Source organism: Protomyctophum parallelum, assembly GCF_964188405.1.
Source record: "Protomyctophum parallelum genome assembly, chromosome: 15".
Classification (NCBI taxonomy): domain Eukaryota; kingdom Metazoa; phylum Chordata; class Actinopteri; order Myctophiformes; family Myctophidae; genus Protomyctophum; species Protomyctophum parallelum.
The window spans coordinates 15794913-15812206 of NC_139710.1; the positions used below are offsets into that span (position 1 = coordinate 15794913).

Consider the following 17294-nt stretch of genomic DNA (forward strand, 5'->3'; position numbering starts at 1 on the left):
AAAGATGTTTACGCCGCGGACAAAGCCAACTAGGCCGAACAAATAATTAGAAAGAAGAAAAAAACGGCAGGTTACAACACTTTTTTGTTGTTTTTCTTCTTTGTAATTATTTGTTTGGTCCAAAATATTGTGTTTGTTGTCATGAGTTGTCACGACTCGAGTTGGCTTTGTCCGCGGCGTAACCGTCTTTAAATAAATACCTTTTGAAATGTCTATGGGAAAAATGCATTGGGATTCATTTCCTGGGCCTGGCGTCGTCATGAAAGCGGGCGGGACTGCGACGCTCTATATTCAGACTTCTTCTGAAAAGTATTAGTTGCCATCGCTCAGACTTGTACACAGTACAATTCTCTGTATTAGACTCTCTGAGATGAAAGGGATCTTTACTGTGCATACATTTCTCGACAGACATCCATTACATACTGTTCCTCTGACAAACTGCCATGTATGTTCTTGTGTTTAAGTGTTCAACTGGCATGTTGAATCATGTTCTCGCTGTCCTTGCAGATTGAAAAGGTTCTTCAGCAAGGCGAGATCAGTGACTGTGCTGAACCCTACACAACCCTGAGGGAGAATGATTCAACAAAGGTATTCTAACCTTGCGGTGCAAAAGCACACCCCAATTACATTTCATATCCTGTGGGTACACTGTAAATATTTAAGTAATTTACTAGCCTCTGGACAACATCTAAAACACAAAAAAGCAACACATTATAACCTTTTTCGGGCTTTCTCTGAGCCTTTATTGATGGCGAGAGTGTAGATAGACAGGATACAGGGAGAGCAGTCATCATCATTTTTCGACCGCGGTCGAGATCATGGATTTCACAATGCCACGCCAGACTTCCCGGTCCTTCATTACCATTCCCAGTTCCTGCTTACTGATGCATGTGTCCCTAGCGATGACATCAGAGAACGACAGTTTTCTAACTCTGGTCTGCTTTGAGAAGGGAAGATATAACCTCATTGTCGGCTCTGTAGCAGTGGCCGGCAAACTGTGTTTTTCTGGATTGGACTAGTGAAGAAACACGGGGAAGGTTGCCGTATATTAGATCAGTCGATGGGTGGCTCTTCCAAGACAGAATTTGCGCTCTCATTAGAAGGCGGGTGTAAGTGCCATCCAACCGTTTCTCTTGTTTCTTTGAAAGTGTCCATGTCTCGGAGCCATAGAGTAGAATCGGCTCAACGGTCGTCCTAAATATTTGTACTTTTAGAGAGTAAAAGAGAGCAGTAGTGACCTGCAGCAAATGGTCCGTCTGGCCCAAGAGTTGAATTGGAGACTTTCTGTCGGGCATTTGAGCCTATGTGGTACGCACCTTGACCTCTTAGCTATTGGGCGCCTCGTGGCAACATTTTAATTCTGACTTTAACCACAAATAGCGTCCCTATTCTGGGGGCAAACATTCAGTGAAAATAGCTGCTCAGCGTGTGTCTACGTATGCCAGATCCCAGTTTTGTCATCTAACCTCTGGACTCTGTGGGAGTCCATGCTTCCACGCTGTCTTCTGACTCTGAGGAGGATGACCTGACCTGAATGACCCCTTCAACCCCCAGTCTTCTACATTCATCATGTCTCTGTTTGTCCGTCTAGTCTGTCTGTCTCCTTTTGTAGATCTATTTTCCAGTACGTTTTTAATAGCCATCTGTTGTCTGTGATTGATGTGTATAGAGCATATACGTTTTATATCGCTTTATGTGGATCTGTAACGGCACAGCTAAAAAACAACTTTATGCCCTGAGCCGGTTGCTAGGCAATGTCTTGCTCACCCCCTCCCCCCACGCACGGAACGTGCTCACGCATGCGTAGACTACTGTTATAATTAGGATCTTCTCTGGCTCTTTTTTCGAAACTACGTCGCTGTCCGTTGTGCCGATCAGACAACCGAGGTTCGGATCAGATTTTTTTTTAATTATTTTATCGCATCGCGATTTATATATAAACGTTTCTCGAAAAACGGATAGCTATCGTGAGCTAATGCTAACATTAGCCTTTTCTTACAATGGAGTACTTGAGTAGTACTAATCTCCCCAATTCCGACACTGAGCATGCTATTACCACTTGTGGCCACACACACAGTCTAAGTGTTAAAGGGGCACTCCGGTAAACAAAGTATGTCACATTGAAATGGTTAATCTTGTTCATTTATTTATTTGTCCTCAGAACAAGGACAAGCTGGAGAAGTTGCGAAAGCAGGCAGAGGTGTTCTGTGAGAGGTTGGGTCGCTATCGCATGCCCTTCGCCTGGGCCACCATCAACATAATGGATGTCATCAGCACCGCCACGCTAGAGCGGGACGTCCCAGACTCGGACAGCTATCGAGGTACGCATTTTGTAATTGTGTGCGCCTGACTGTGCGCATATCTAGAGTATCTAATTTGTGCCTCAAATGTGACACTTCTCAGTGTGCACATAATGTACAGTAGATCATTTTAGCGATTGGCTAAAATTAACAGCTGTGTTTTAATTGGTCTCTTGTGCCTGTACTTGCAGGTAAGTCCAGCAGTATGGACAGGAGAGCACAGATGCCCAGGAGGAACTCGGAGCGTTTCAGCAGCCTCGAGGATCAACCGTTTAATGTTTCTGCCTTCAAACCTGCTAACATCACCATCAGCACTTTATTTAAGCAGGTAAGATTGATCACACACACATAACTAAATTATTGTATTATTATTATTATTATTACGTCTTTGTGAGACTAATGGACCTTAACACACTGGGAGCGTGACAAATAAACCATCCGAAAATGGGAACATTGGGAACATTTCACAGCAACCTATTCATTTGGTAATGTCTCATTCATACGCTTCTGTTCATGAAAAACCGATCTGGTGTCAAAAAATACAATTACTTTGCTTTATCAGCACATAATTATTCGTATTCTGTGTGGATGCACTCATGACACAAATGCTCCCGGTGTGTACGGACATTTAGTTTGAAAGGAAGTTTGAAGTTTTGAAGTGGAACCTAAAAATCAAGGCCTGTTCTGCTGCCAGTTCAGTTTCTGCTCTACTTGCCAACTCTGACGCACGCACGCACGCACGCACACACACACACACACACACACACACACACACACACACACACACACACACACACACACACACACACACACACACACACACACACACACACACACACACACACACACACACATGCGTGACTGCCTGCCTGCCTGCATACCTGGCAAGTAATTTGTAAAATGTCCTGTGTCATTGTTTCCTTGAGACACAACAGATATACTACATTCCACTCATGCGAGAGAGACAGAGGCAGACATGTGGATAATATTTTCATGTGTTTTCATCCACATATACATACATACATATACAAAAGTCTGTGCAGCCACAATTTCAGTTGGTTTTCTAAAAAGCGTAAGTTCTCAAACCTTTACCTTTAAAGGACCCCCAAAATGGCCTAGCAGTCTGGGCATGAGCTTAGAGTCTGACCTTTGCTGCGTGTCTCACCCTGTCTCACTCTCCCTCTTTCCTGAGGGACTGTGACCAGCACCAGACGTCAACTCTTCGTTTGTGTCCTAGACTGCGCTGACATTCCTGTCAATAATGAGACATGCCCTTGTACTGGGACCGGGTGCAATGCAGAATGGCTGTAACGAGTGAAGTCGAACTCAATGAAATCAAACCAAAACAGTGCAACCAAAACTCTGTGTTCAACTAATTAGTCTTTGGAATGACAACCGTCAATTTATATGCTATATTTGTTATATTGAAAGAAAAATACTGAGGGTTGAGTGTCGTTTGAGTTGTATGTGTCTACTTTCTTGCACCCTTTACAGTTTACACCTTTTGTTTTTTCAGGAGGGAGATCGTTTGAGTGATGACGACTTGTTAAAGGTCTTGTCAGAAATTAAGAAGACATCTACTCCAAAAGGGAGATTCAAGACCATACCAGGTTGTGTTTCAACTCTGGAGCTCTATTCCTTTTCTTTTCCGATTTTTACTAAGTGTACTGTGCTCTGTATGGTTCTAATAATGTTGTGTGACCTCTCTCCTGGTGTTCAGGTACCATAAAACTGGACATGTCACCAGTCAATGACATGCCACCAGCCTGCCTCTCCTCAGAGCTCATCCCTCTGATCCCTGTGGCTGAGAAGAACATTCGACCAATCAAAGAGGTGCTGGAGTTCCCCTCCAATGAGGTGTTGGTACCGCACAACATCTACCGGTGAGTTTGTGTTCAACACATTTATACATACCATATGTATATATAGTATACATATACACACGGCAACGTCCTCGAGGTCCCCAGGACCAATTACGTAACTGGGGCGATAGAGCTTTTGATTTGGCTGCGGAATGCACTCCCCAATACTCTCAGAGAAGCCCCAACCCTCCAAACCTTCAAAACACCTCTTCCTTATGGCTATCTCCAGCTAACGACTCCACACCTCAGAGATGTTGTTGTTGTTATTATTATTATCACACGCACATTTGTGCACTGTGTATAAATTGTACTTTGTATCCCTGCTCTTCCAAGGTCTTAAACCTAATCTAAGTGTAATGTACCATGGAGGTATTTAAATACAAATAGCTTCAGGTGTAAACAAGACATGTGTTTTACAGACAATGTACTTCTACTAGAGATAGAAATAGTTAGTGTCACTCGTCATCTCATCGTACCAACAGTTTTGGTCCACCCTGTAATTCAAGGTGCCCGTGAGAGTGTCTGATAGATGAGCACTGTGAAGAGACACACTAAAGTACATGCTTTTACAGTGTAATTGTTAAAAAATAACATATCGACTCAACCTGTTTGACTCCATGTGCAAACAAGCCATGTGAATGATAATTACATGCTAGTGGATGTTTCTGCTCAATGGCATCTCCCTTGTATATCAGGTTTCAAGTGTTGTGTTAAAACCCCAGGCGGTCAACAACATAGTATAGTGATAGTAATTATCACTTACTGGTAGTCATTCAAACTATTATGGTTGGATAACTTGTTCCTCTTACATGACTGATATTTTACTATGCCAAGGTTGCCCTCCAGTGGTCTTCATAAGAATTGACAGAGTTGGCTGTCATATATACATGCATTTAGAAAACAGAACAAAAACTAAAAACAAACCATTCAAGAACAACCAAGGGAGGATGACCAAACCAAACATACAACAATGGTGAATGGTGCATTTATATAGCGCCTTTATCCAAGGTGCTTTATATAGATTGTGGATCGCATTCACCCATTCACACACATTCATACACTGATGGCGGCGGAAACCATGCAAGGCACCAACCTGCACATCAGGAGCAATTAGGGGTTCAGTGTCTTGCTCAAGGACACTAACTAACTCTGAGGGAGCCCGGGTTCGAACTGGCAACCTTGCAGTTACCATCCAGCCACTACCCCTGAGCCACCCCACAGCAACAACAACAACAATACACAAAGCACATAATGTGAATCATTGTATAGAATAGATCTGTTCTAATGAGACTGAGTCAAAACAGGATTAATCAGTTAATCTGAAGGTGAGAGGACAGCATAGTTTTAACTATTGAAAATATGTTAATGACCGAATATGAACAGGTAGATTGTTCCAGTCTGAAGGAGTGTGTTTAAGACTTGAGATAACATTGTGTATTGAACAGAAACGATGTGTGATTCCTCGCCTGTCTTCTCTCTGTAGGAACCTGCTCTACATCTACCCTCAGAGGCTGAACTTTGTCAACAGATTGACGTCGGCACGGAACATCAGCATTAAATTCCAGTTCATGAGTGGAGAGGACTCCAGCTGCTCGCTGCCTGTAAGTGCAGCTCTGAAACACACGGGCCCTCATTTATCAATCGAGTGTCAAATCTGCCACAGATTCGAGTGCAGGTTTCGTAGTACACCCACGTCGCCACGGCATTTATAAAGTGATCGCAAACAGCTGATCCTTCGTTAATTTCGTTCCGACGTTAATAAATGTGACGGCTGAAATATATCTGGCACGCCCTATGGAATCAAGCCTCGCCCTCGTTTTTGCGACATGAACACATGCAATACGATCCTTGGTTTCCGTGGTTACAGGAAAAAACTGTTTCTCTCGCTTGCCTTGCGGCTCCCTTTCTCATACATACACACACACACACACACACACACACACACACACACACACACACACACACACACACACAGACAGACGCACACGCAACTTGTTGTATCTTAAATAAATAAACCTGCATGAATTAAATAAAGCTGTCTGTTTCTCCTCTTGCTTCGCTTCCCTTGCTGCCCGCCTCACCCCCCGCACACACGCACGCACATATCGCAATTTTCAAGCAACTTTCACTGTGTGTTGTTATAGTTGGTATATTAAATTATTAAAGTCTTTTTAATTTAATATACAACAAGATATATTAGTGAACGAAAACCTGAACCTGTGAACCATGAATTAAATAACAAATAGGCACACACACGCGGCACGCCTCGGTTTTGCATAGGCGCTCCTCTTGTCCTGTCTGTCTGTCTGTCTCTCTCTATCACTGTGGTCCGTCCGTGACCAACTGACCATGCACGTTCCGTTCGACAGTCTATTTAGATTGCCTCGCAGTCGCTAGTCGCTGCAGGGCTGTCAACTGTCAATTATATTAATGTGCAGCCAAAATATATGGTACTGGTGGTGGTGGGCTGACTCATGGCTGGGTTAGCCGATGCGGTTCCCCTGCATGCACTTGCGCTGGCACGGCACATTGGCATTCCAGTGACGCGTCGGGTTTATTAAACGAGGAGGAGATTGCATATACCGTAACTCCAGAAAGACATTGGCCTGCTGTAGATTTGGCTACAGTATATAGGCTACCCATGCATGTTGGGAATCTCCACAGCTGCATTGCACTATAGGCTACTTTCCAACGTCATGGAAATATTCCAGCACAGACAGCCCAAATCCTCGCATGTATGCGCTCATGCAAAACACTTTAAATGGCTTAAATCAAGCGCGATTTTAATTGTAAAGTTGGAAAGCTCCTACAAATTTCATATGACACAAAGACACATCTTGTAGGTCTATTCATTTTTTCTTAGCCCATATACATACATTTTTATATTAACATTTTAGGAGTAAATACATATGTTTCGATGCCTTTGGCAGCCTCTCAGCTGGTCAGACAATGCTGCTCCGCCGTTCTACGACAGAAAAACAGGTGAGGACAAAGCGTACGCCAGCTCCCGAGCAGACGTGAGTTTTGAACGTTGTCAAGTTCAATTTCAAGCTTTGCCGGAAATGGTAAATGTCGAAAATGTCGGTAATTTCGGCGTGCACCCATATTTTGGCGTACGCACGGTTGATAAATGAGGGCCATGGACTCCAAATGCTGCTGATACCACAGCAGAACTGATCAGTCCGTCTACAAGCTTGTAGTCCAAATGCTGCTGATACCACAGCAGAACTGATCAGTCTGTCTGCAAGCTTGTAGATCAGCTATTTTCTTTACAGTATATCATTGCACCTTTTCTGTCCAACTTTACTTTTCAGGAAATGTAAAAAAAAGATCCAGTAAAGTTATTATTTAGTTACAAGCCCTTGTTAATAACTTACTTTTCATTGGTTGAATATTCAGATGTTCATAAAACCCACAGACAAATGTCATTAGGAATGTCATTATAGGCAAAAACAAATATTGAAAAAGATTGGCTTTTGTAGCTTGGCTATTTTTGACAACAAACATAATGTTTAAGTGGTTAATGCCTTTTGTATTAGATTCACTTTGTGTAATTTAATCGATTTGAAGGATTTAATCATTTTCACCCTGTTTTTCACTCTCAATTCAAAGGTATTTTTCGGGAAATCGAGCGGTCCTGAGTTTGTGCGGGAGGTGTACACTCCTGTGACGTACCACAATAAGTATGTGGACGATACTGCTTTCAAACTAATAAACCACATCACAGGTTGCTACATATAATGTTGTCATAAATGTGATTATAATTACAGATTCTCTCTCTCTCTCTCTCTCTCTCTCTCTCTCTCTCTCTCTCTCTCTCTCTCTCTCTCTTACTATATCTCTTGATTGCTTGCTCGCTTTCTCCCTTCCTCTCTCTTCCTCTTCCCATTCACCCTGCTCTCTCTCCCTCCATCCCTCTGTCTCTCTCCCTCTTCCCACTCCCACCAGGTCCCCAGACTTTTACGAGGAAGTGAAGGTGGCCCTTCCCGCGCGACTGACCGAGAGACACCACCTCCTGTTCACTTTCTATCACATCAGCTGTCAGCAGAAACAGAACCAGAGTGGCAGCTGTGAGACGCTCATAGGATATTCAGTAAGAGTTCTGACCCCCTGTGCAGTGTGCAGCTACAGTAGGCCTGTCACAGTTATTACGTACCCGCCTGATCACAATTATTTTAGACGCAATTCATTTTGCATAATTATTTTTATTTATTAATTTGTATAGAATCACTCATTTCAAAAATATATTTTTTATTTTTGTTTGTTTGTCATGTTTATCATTTTTTGGTATTTTAAAGTATACAAACAGAATAGTAATTTTTATTTAATATATTTTAATTTATTTATATATCCTTATATATCCCAAAAGCACAATTAAATCGATAATCGCAATTATTTGCAAAAAATAAAGTTTATTTACAACAAAAAATTATCATAACAGCCCTATGTACGTAGTACGTACTACTACCTTGCAAGCAGCACCTTTGGAAGCAGGAACGGTTGGGGTTTGGTCACTTTGGTGAGGTGCTGATCTTCAAGGGTTTGGTCACTTTGGTGAGGTGCTGATCTTCAAGGGTTTGGTCACTTTGGTGAGGTGCTGATCTTCAAGGGTTTGGTCACTTTGGTGAGGTGCTGATCTTCAAGGGTTTGGTCACTTTGGTGAGGTGCTGATCTTCAAGGGTTTGGTCACTTTGGTGAGGTGCTGATCTTCAAGGGTTTGGTCACTTTGGTGAGGTGCTGATCTTCAAGGGTTTGGTCACTTTGGTGAGGTGCTGATCTTCAAGGGTTTGGTCACTTTGGTGAGGTGCTGATCTTCAAGGGTTTGGTCACTTTGGTGAGGTGCTGATCTTCAAGGGTTTGGTCACTTTGGTGAGGTGCTGATCTTCAAGGGTTTGGTCACTTTGGTGAGGTGCTGATCTTCAAGGGTTTGGTCACTTTGGTGAGGTGCTGATCTTCAAGGGTTTGGTCACTTTGGTGAGGTGCTGATCTTCAAGGGTTTGGTCACTTTGGTGAGGTGCTGATCTTCAAGGGTTTGGTCACTTTGGTGAGGTGCTGATCTTCGGGAACAATCTTAAAAAGAAGGAAAAAAGTTGGCACACTCCAAATGCAGTGATTTATTTGATTGATGTTTCAGAATCAACAGAAGCAGCACATTTTGAACTGCATGAAGCCTACAGTTATAGTCCCTACGCTGTGGTTAACAGTTAGCGACTTGTAGAATGACTACTAAACTCACACCGCCAAGCACTGTGACTGTGAGCTTATAGATGGTCTATGTAGAGGGACAAAAGGAGCGGACCAACTGTAGAACTCCGAGGGAACCTGGTAAACTAAGTACATAGGGCTTAAGACTTAAGACTTTAACCACTTAATAAGTGGTTAAATGCTATGTCTGCTGAGACTGAACACTGCGTTGTTTGTTGTGTCTGAAGGGATACACACATCCCTTACAGGTACAGTATATACACAGTGACATCCTCAGTGTTAAGTTAACACACAGAGTGCACTCTCTGAGTCAAATGAACGCTAAGGTTTGCCTCAAGAATTAACATCTGGTCGTTTTAGTGGGCTTACTTATTCCCCCATTTAATTTGAATTTTTTACTTAAACCACATAAGTGATTAAGGTTTAACCCATTTTGGGCAGGAACCCCTTTTGGTGTTATTTATGTTATGCTTTAGCTTTTGAAAAATAGCAGATCTACAAGCTCATAGCGCGCCACCGAGTGGCGCTCTACGAGCTTGTAGGTCTGCTTTTTTTTGAAAAATCGAAGAACGACTGACATAGAAACATGTCAAACAGACATTTTTAGAATCTGATCTCAGGTCAAAATGGGTTAAGTGATTCAAACCATGTCACCATTACAATATCCCAAATCCCATGCAGTAGTGTCATATCACAATATCCACCATGTATACAGTACACACATACTGAGAGCTATCCACTGTCTCTGCCTCTCGCCCAGTGGCTTCCCATACTGAACAGTGACCGCCTGCAGACGGGTCAGTACTGTCTCCCCATCGCCCAGGAACGGCTGCCTGCCAACTACTCACTGCACTCACCTGAGGTACGATTCAGCGTCCTAACACTGGACTGGACTCTCATTTATCCATTCTGTTTTTATTTCTATCATCGAGGCTAGTACGTGTATACAGTAGCATATATCTGTAGTATTACCAGCTATGGAACGGTGGGCACAGTTGGTAGTGCTGTCGCCTCACAGCTAGAAGGTCCTGGGTTCGATTCCCGCTGGGGACGCTGTGGGCACTGGCGGCGTGTTCCCTCCTCCGCGTCATCAGTGCCCATACCCGAGGCAGGGGTTGGCGATAGGGCCTTTCTGTGTGGAGTTTGCATGTTCTCCCCGTGTCCACTAGGGTAGATACCCTCACAAAAACATGCCGTAATCCTGGTCTCTAAAACTACTTCCCCCTGGCCAGCCGGGGCGCCTGATGGAGGGGAAAGGAACTGGTTGAATAACGTGTCCCTTCCACACGCTACGTCCGGCCGGGGAAATTCCCATCTGTCAGGTGGAAAGAAGCAGCTTGGACTCCTCATGCATAGAAGGAGGCATGAGGTCAGTCCGCTGCCCCCCCAGGTTGGCAGAGGAAGTGTAGCGCCCAGGATTACATTAGATAATTGGCACTGGGTGAAAAGAAAACTGGGTTACAAAATCGTGGTATAAAAATTAAAAAAAGAAGAAATCTATCTCTTTGTCCATGTAGAAAATGCCCACCCAAGTCCCTCCTGTTAAGTGGATGGAGAGTCATAAAGGACTGTTCAACCTGGAGATTCAGGCTGTGTCCTCTGTACATGCACAAGTGAGAAATGGACGCACGCACGCACACACACTCACAAATATACACTGAAAAGAAAATAATGACTACAAAATCTGTCTGTCTTGTACATGATAACCACCATTGCATATCTAATACAACACTCTGCTCCCAGGACAACCACTTGGAGCGTTTCTTCACCCTCTGCCACGCCTTGGAAGGCGGCGCCTCGTTCCCCCTGCGGGTCAGGGATGAGAAGATTGCAGAGAACAAGCTGGAGCAGGAGCTGAAGCTCAGCATCATCTCCCTCTCCTCCTCCAGACTAGAGCCGTTGGTGCTCTACCTCCACCTGGTGCTGGATAAGCTCTTCACCCTCATCATGCAGCCCATGGTCATTGCAGGGCAGACTGGTGAGTTACACCTCATTCATAGTCCATATGGCGGGGCACACGCTTGCCTAGTGGTCCAAGCGCATACCACATATATTATAGGCACATGCCTGGCAGCCTGTCGCGGGTTTGAGTCCCGGCCCCGACGACCTTTGCTGCCAGTCTCTCTCTCCATGTTTCCTGTCTATCTCCACGTGTCCTATCAATAAATAAAGGGTTGGGTTGAGCTATTTTCAGTGAATGACACTGTTATGCGATGAAATAGTACATTAAGCTTTAGAGATATGTGTCTGGGCGGGCCAGGGAATCAAAGGAATGCTAAATTCAACCTCCATTGGAATATTGACAAATTGGAACAAATTCGCCTTTACGCCACTTTTTATTCATTAGCTTTATTATAATATAATATACTATCATTTTGCAACATTATTGTAGGAGCCTCTAATGTTGTTTTGCATTTGCTTTTACAACAGCCAACTTGGCTCAGATAGCCTTTGAGTCGGTGGTGTCTGTCGTCAATAGTCTCCATAACAGCCTGGAGCTGAGTAGAGACCAGCAGGGCAGGAATGGCCTTCTAGCGTCCTACCTCTACTGGGTGTTTCGTCTGCCTGATGCAACGCGAGATATCCAGCTTGCAGGTACCTTATTTATCTTCCCGGTCAAAAAAATAAATAACCAGATTAATTATATTTTTGATTAAAATATGTCTTACTGTGTGTGTCCGTGTGCGTGCGTGCGTGCGTGCTCCCGTACGTACATACACATGGTCCTGCTGTATATGTAGGTCCAGGCAGTTCGTTGCCAGCTGCAGAGAATCGCTGCAGCACCATGAGCCGGGCTACAGCGTCTGCAGTCGGCAACATGCTGCTCCAGTCCAGAGCGCGCAGCAGCAGTAACCCTGACATCCCGGCTCCACACTCCTCTGCTGAGGATGCAGAGGTTAAAAACATCCTGGCCTCCAAGGTACGGCTCAGCACATACCTGCCATGTTTGCACTAATACATGGATGGATGGACCAATGACCATCATGTCTAGATGAGCTGCCAACAAACAGTCAAACACCATGTTTTTGTTCTTGCTTACTGTAAATAGCTCTGGATTCAGAGTGTCCGCTGAATGCCTAAATTGAATTTAAACAAAAGTTAAAACAAAATTTGTAGTGTCTTCAAAGAAGAACTGTTAAATACAGACACATCCACCACATTCATCACGTTCATTGTGATGGAACCTGTGTGTTTCCGTGTTCGTCTCCAGGGTCATAATAACCCAGGCTGCCGCATGTCTACCTATGTTGATGCGAGCAACCAGGGCTCCACTGGAGGCACCAGACCCTCCAACAGAAAGGTAAAGATCTTTTATACTATCAGTAATGTGTATTATGTCTTTTACTAATACTATTATAAGCAACATGAACCCTATTGTCTCTAATCTGGGACAGTGAACTTATAGATCAGATATTTTCAGTGAAGACGTTTTGTGTAGATTGAAAATAGTATAGAGCCGTGGGGGCCCGCGGCCATCTAATTATATAGGGTTTAAACGTTCAATGACAGTTTGGTAGAGGTTTCACTTGTGTAGTTTGTTACCATGATGTAACTCCAGATATTGGCGCGATATCTTGCTCTGTTGATTAGAAATTTATATTCAGTCTAAAACAGTCTCCTCGTCATCGTCACTGCATGGTAAAACAGCTCTCTTGTACAATGAAGGTCCTCCTCAAAAAAGATCTGGGTCCAGTCAAAAATGTCTAAATAAACGTGAAGTTGACATTTTTCTTTAACAGAAGGGTTAACTAGTGTTTGTGATGTTATATATTGGTATTTTGGATGATGAGTTCCTAATCAATGGAGCAAAATATCTTGCCAGTGTTTGGACTTACATACATCATACACAACCCAAACCTCTTTCAGACTATATAACAGTGTCATTGGATGTCTCATCTACACTGCCTCACTGGTCCTGGTCTGGCAAAATATATGCTATTATATGACATAAAAGAATAAAAGAGATTCCCCAAAATTCGTTGATCTCTTCTTTTGTTACCAGTAGTTACCACAGGGGGGCAGTGTGACATTAAACTCACAAGTAAATGAATAAATGTCTGATGCATAGGTCTGATGTCAAAAGTTCCCTTCATTCATCCTCCTGTTTATAGCTCAGCCTATATTCTTCTGAGTGAATGCACATAATATCTGTGTTGGTTGAATGAGTAACAACCCTCCATTAGAAGCAATGTGCCCTGAGTGAGTGGCTCTGTGTTCTGTCTCTTGCAGCAGTTCCATGAGGAGCTGGCCCTGCAGATGGTGGTCAGCACAGGAGTCTGCAGAGAGAACGCCTATAAATATGCCTGGTTCTTCTTTGAGCTGTTGGTCAGTATTCTAATCTATATGGGCCTGACTGTTCATTTAATAACTGTTACAAATTAATAAATGGACACTCTGAATTTTACTGTAATGCACTATTACTGTATTTCTGTCATTTTAGAATTAATAGGTGTGTGTGTGTGTGTGTGTGTGTGTGTGTGTGTGTGTGTGTGTGTGTGTGTGTGTGTGTGTGTGTGTGTGTGTGTGTGTGTGTGTGTGTGTGTGTGTGTGTGTGTGTGTGTGTGTGTGTGTGTGTGTGTGTGTGTGTGTGTGCACTACAGGTGAAAAGCATGGCTCAGCATGTCAATCATCTGGAGAAGCAAAATATTCCTCGAAGGAGTCGCTTCTCTGACCGCTTCAAAGACGACGTCACCACCATTGTTAGCGTGGTTACCGCTGAGATCGGAACCATCCTGGTCAAGCAACAAAAGGTATGGCTGATGACTGCTATGTTATTTTTGGATCTCTTAAATCGCAGTGTGTTTATCCTAAACTTTAGCCCAAAAACTCATTCAAAAGAGCTGATCTCTTGGGGGTGACCTCCGAGGCGTGGAGGTTAAACACTCGCCCACCGGGGCATTAGCCCAGGATTGCTTTCCAGAAGTGGCATGCCTCCTCCTCGCTCCAGCGAGCACAGCATTTGTGGGTTTGAGGACGGGAAGCCGGCAAGGGATTGTGTCCTTTTCACTGCACTATTGACACCTGCTGATTGGCGTGTGTGTGTGTGTGTGCGTGTGCGTGTGCGTGTGCGTGCGCGTGTGCGCGTGCGCATGCGTCTGCCTCTGCGTGTGTGCGTGCGTGCGTGCGGTCAACTGAGTAGACTAAATCACTGTGTCCCAAACAGTAGGTCAGGACCAAATTGTGGGTCCTAAACCGATTTTATTTGTGTGTTGCGAGTAAAAATAACTTCCACAAATTTACTTTACTTGCTATTTTCATTAGTTTGGGTCCTGGGGAGACAAATTTCTCTTTTGGGTCACAGACTAAAAAGTTTGGGAACCACTGGACTAGATGATCCAGTTACTGCCTGCAGCGAGCTTTGTACAACAGGCACTGGTGGAGCTGATGCCTGCGTGTTTTTGGGGGGGATGCGGTATGCACCTTATTACATTATTGATTGCCGTTTGTTGATTCCTCTTGTTGGTTTTTCAGGAGCTGGAACAGGCAGAGAAAGTCAACATAAGCCTGGCGTTCTTCCTCTATGACCTGATGTCTCTCATGGACCGGGGATTTGTCTACCAACTGGTCAGAAACTACTGCAACCAGGTATGACCTAGTCCTCATACTTGTTGCACATTGATAAAGGTTAATTTAACCCATTTAGACCTGAGTTAAAAACATTCACTTTGAATGAATATATATTCAAAGATTTGCTCCACATTTTTACGATTTTTCAAAAATAGCAGACCTAAAAGCTCGTAGCGCGCCACTCGGTGGCACGCTATGAGCTTGTAGATCTGCTATTTTTCAATAGCTAAATTATAACATAATGTTTAAAACACCAAAAGGGGTTAAGAAACCCAAACGTCATTTACTTGTTTCTACATAGATTCAGTTCATGAAGTTCCTCTTCGGAACAGTATAGTTTAATACTGTCTATTATGTTAACAGAGTCGCATCCCATACAAACAGTATACCTTACAGTTGCAGAACTTCAGTGAAAACCTATGAATCTGTGGCCTCCACTACTGTATATGAAGTCTTTGGTCTCGCACTATATGGGGTAACAATACCCCATACTCCTTACTCATGGCCTGGCGATGAAAATATTGTCAAGATCATGGATATGTATGATGTCTTTTGAAGATTTGCCCTTAAAATATGACACATGACGTCAACGAGATTTTCTGTAGAGGGAACAAAGGAGTTGGCCAAGGATAGAACCCTGGGGAACCCCGGCCAACAAAGTATAATAGGGTTTAAGGCTTACAGATAAGGAGGTACCAAAGAAAATGGTACAATATCTGATTAATTTGTTAGGATGTCTGAGGAATCCTCAGAGAGTAAACGATTAGCTTGGTGTATTGATTTTATTATGGACATAGCAGTTGATGAATTGCAGGGAGTTTGTCATGTAGCTCAATTTCAGACGATCAATGCAAGATTTAAATTATTACAGTACAAGTGGACTATGTGTACACATATTACCCCATCTCTACTCCATTGTTTTGATGCCAATACTACAGACCAATGTGTAAAATATAGTGTGAGAAAGGCACATTGTTTCACTGCTTAAGGGAGTGCCTGGGAATCATGAACTTTTGGAATGATGTACTGGGAAACAATTGCCGGGTGGGGGGAGGGGGGCGTTGCCAGTATGTCTGCAGCTGTGCATCCAAGGTCTGTTCCCTTTTTACAGTGGTTGGCACATTTTCATTTATAAAGCCACCATTGGGCAAATGTTGGCTATTTAAAATTTTTAATTGTAAAACAAGTTCATATAACATCCGCTCCCATAACATGCAACCTTTTACCGTCCCTTGTCCGTCCACAACATTTGGGAAGATTGCTTTTAGTTTTCACGCTCCATGATGGTCTTGGAATCAGCTCCGGAAAGACATTAAACTGGAGCGCTTCGTCGCTTTGGGGGGTTTCAAAAGTTTACCTCAGATTTAAAAAACTCAGGTCTGCAGCTGTTTTACTTTATTTGTGTTGTGCTTTTGTTTTCGCATTGTATGTTGTGTCGTAATCCCTGCTTGTTGCTCACTTGAGTCCCATTGAGATAACCATCTCAATGGGACTCACCTGGACAAATGAAGGATTAAATGCAATAAAATAAATGGTCTCTTACGAGCTATACACATAGTTGCAGATGTCAGACAATGCTCCAGGCTTCCTTTTGAGAAATTGACTTGAATCTTCCAAGAAGACATTACTTCTACATTTGAAAAATAATCTTTTGGGATCTGTTTTTTCAGCTTTTTGTGTAGTGCAATCATTGTTTAGTTCTTTGTTTTTAGCTTTATTTATTTATTAAAATGTTGTGTAATGTGGGAGGCAGAAGTGGAATGTGGAGTTGCATAATAATAATCTATATTGTAGGAACAAAAATGGATATATTTGTAAATTCCCCCCCGACCCATATTCTGGTTCCTAGATGTCTGCTAAGAATGTCCCCATGCCCACACTGATCAGCATGTTCTGGTTCCTACTTCCTAGATGTCTGCTAAGAATGTCCCCATGCCCACACTGATCTGCATGTTCTGGTTTCCTAGATGTCTGCTAAGAATGTCCCCATGCCCACACTGATCAGCATGTTCTGGTTCCTACTTCCTAGATGTCTGCTAAGAATGTCCCCATGCCCACACTGATCAGCATGTTCTGGTTTCCTAGATGTCTGCTAAGAATGTCCCCATGCCCACACTGATCAGCATGTTCTGGTTTCCTAGATGTCTGCTAAGAATGTCCCCATGCCCACACTGATCAGCATGTTCTGGTTTCCTAGATGTCTGCTAAGAATGTCCCCATGCCCACACTGATCAGCATGTTCTGGTTTCCTAGATGTCTGCTAAGAATGTCCCCATGCCCACACTGATCAGCATGTTCTGGTTTCCTAGATGTCTGCTAAGAATGTCCCCATGCCCACACTGATCAGCATGTTCTGGTT

The 17294-nt window shown here is 43.4% G+C and overlaps 1 protein-coding gene across 2 annotated transcripts in view; it reads left to right on the plus strand.

Annotated features, from left to right (window-relative positions):
* The window catches only part of dock8 (dedicator of cytokinesis 8), an 83539-nt gene that overhangs the window by 37230 nt on the left and 29015 nt on the right, over nucleotides 1–17294 (plus strand). For both annotated transcript variants that reach the window (XM_083784499.1, XM_083784500.1), the window contains 17 exons: nucleotides 508–588; nucleotides 2162–2321; nucleotides 2492–2628; nucleotides 3817–3910; nucleotides 4021–4183; nucleotides 5646–5763; nucleotides 7775–7845; nucleotides 8111–8255; nucleotides 10128–10229; nucleotides 10885–10980; nucleotides 11111–11345; nucleotides 11798–11962; nucleotides 12109–12287; nucleotides 12579–12668; nucleotides 13598–13693; nucleotides 13969–14118; nucleotides 14840–14953. In XM_083784499.1, coding sequence (XP_083640625.1) covers nucleotides 508–588; nucleotides 2162–2321; nucleotides 2492–2628; nucleotides 3817–3910; nucleotides 4021–4183; nucleotides 5646–5763; nucleotides 7775–7845; nucleotides 8111–8255; nucleotides 10128–10229; nucleotides 10885–10980; nucleotides 11111–11345; nucleotides 11798–11962; nucleotides 12109–12287; nucleotides 12579–12668; nucleotides 13598–13693; nucleotides 13969–14118; nucleotides 14840–14953 — 2196 coding nt within the window. The remainder of the gene's footprint in view (nucleotides 1–507; nucleotides 589–2161; nucleotides 2322–2491; nucleotides 2629–3816; nucleotides 3911–4020; nucleotides 4184–5645; nucleotides 5764–7774; nucleotides 7846–8110; nucleotides 8256–10127; nucleotides 10230–10884; nucleotides 10981–11110; nucleotides 11346–11797; nucleotides 11963–12108; nucleotides 12288–12578; nucleotides 12669–13597; nucleotides 13694–13968; nucleotides 14119–14839; nucleotides 14954–17294) is intronic.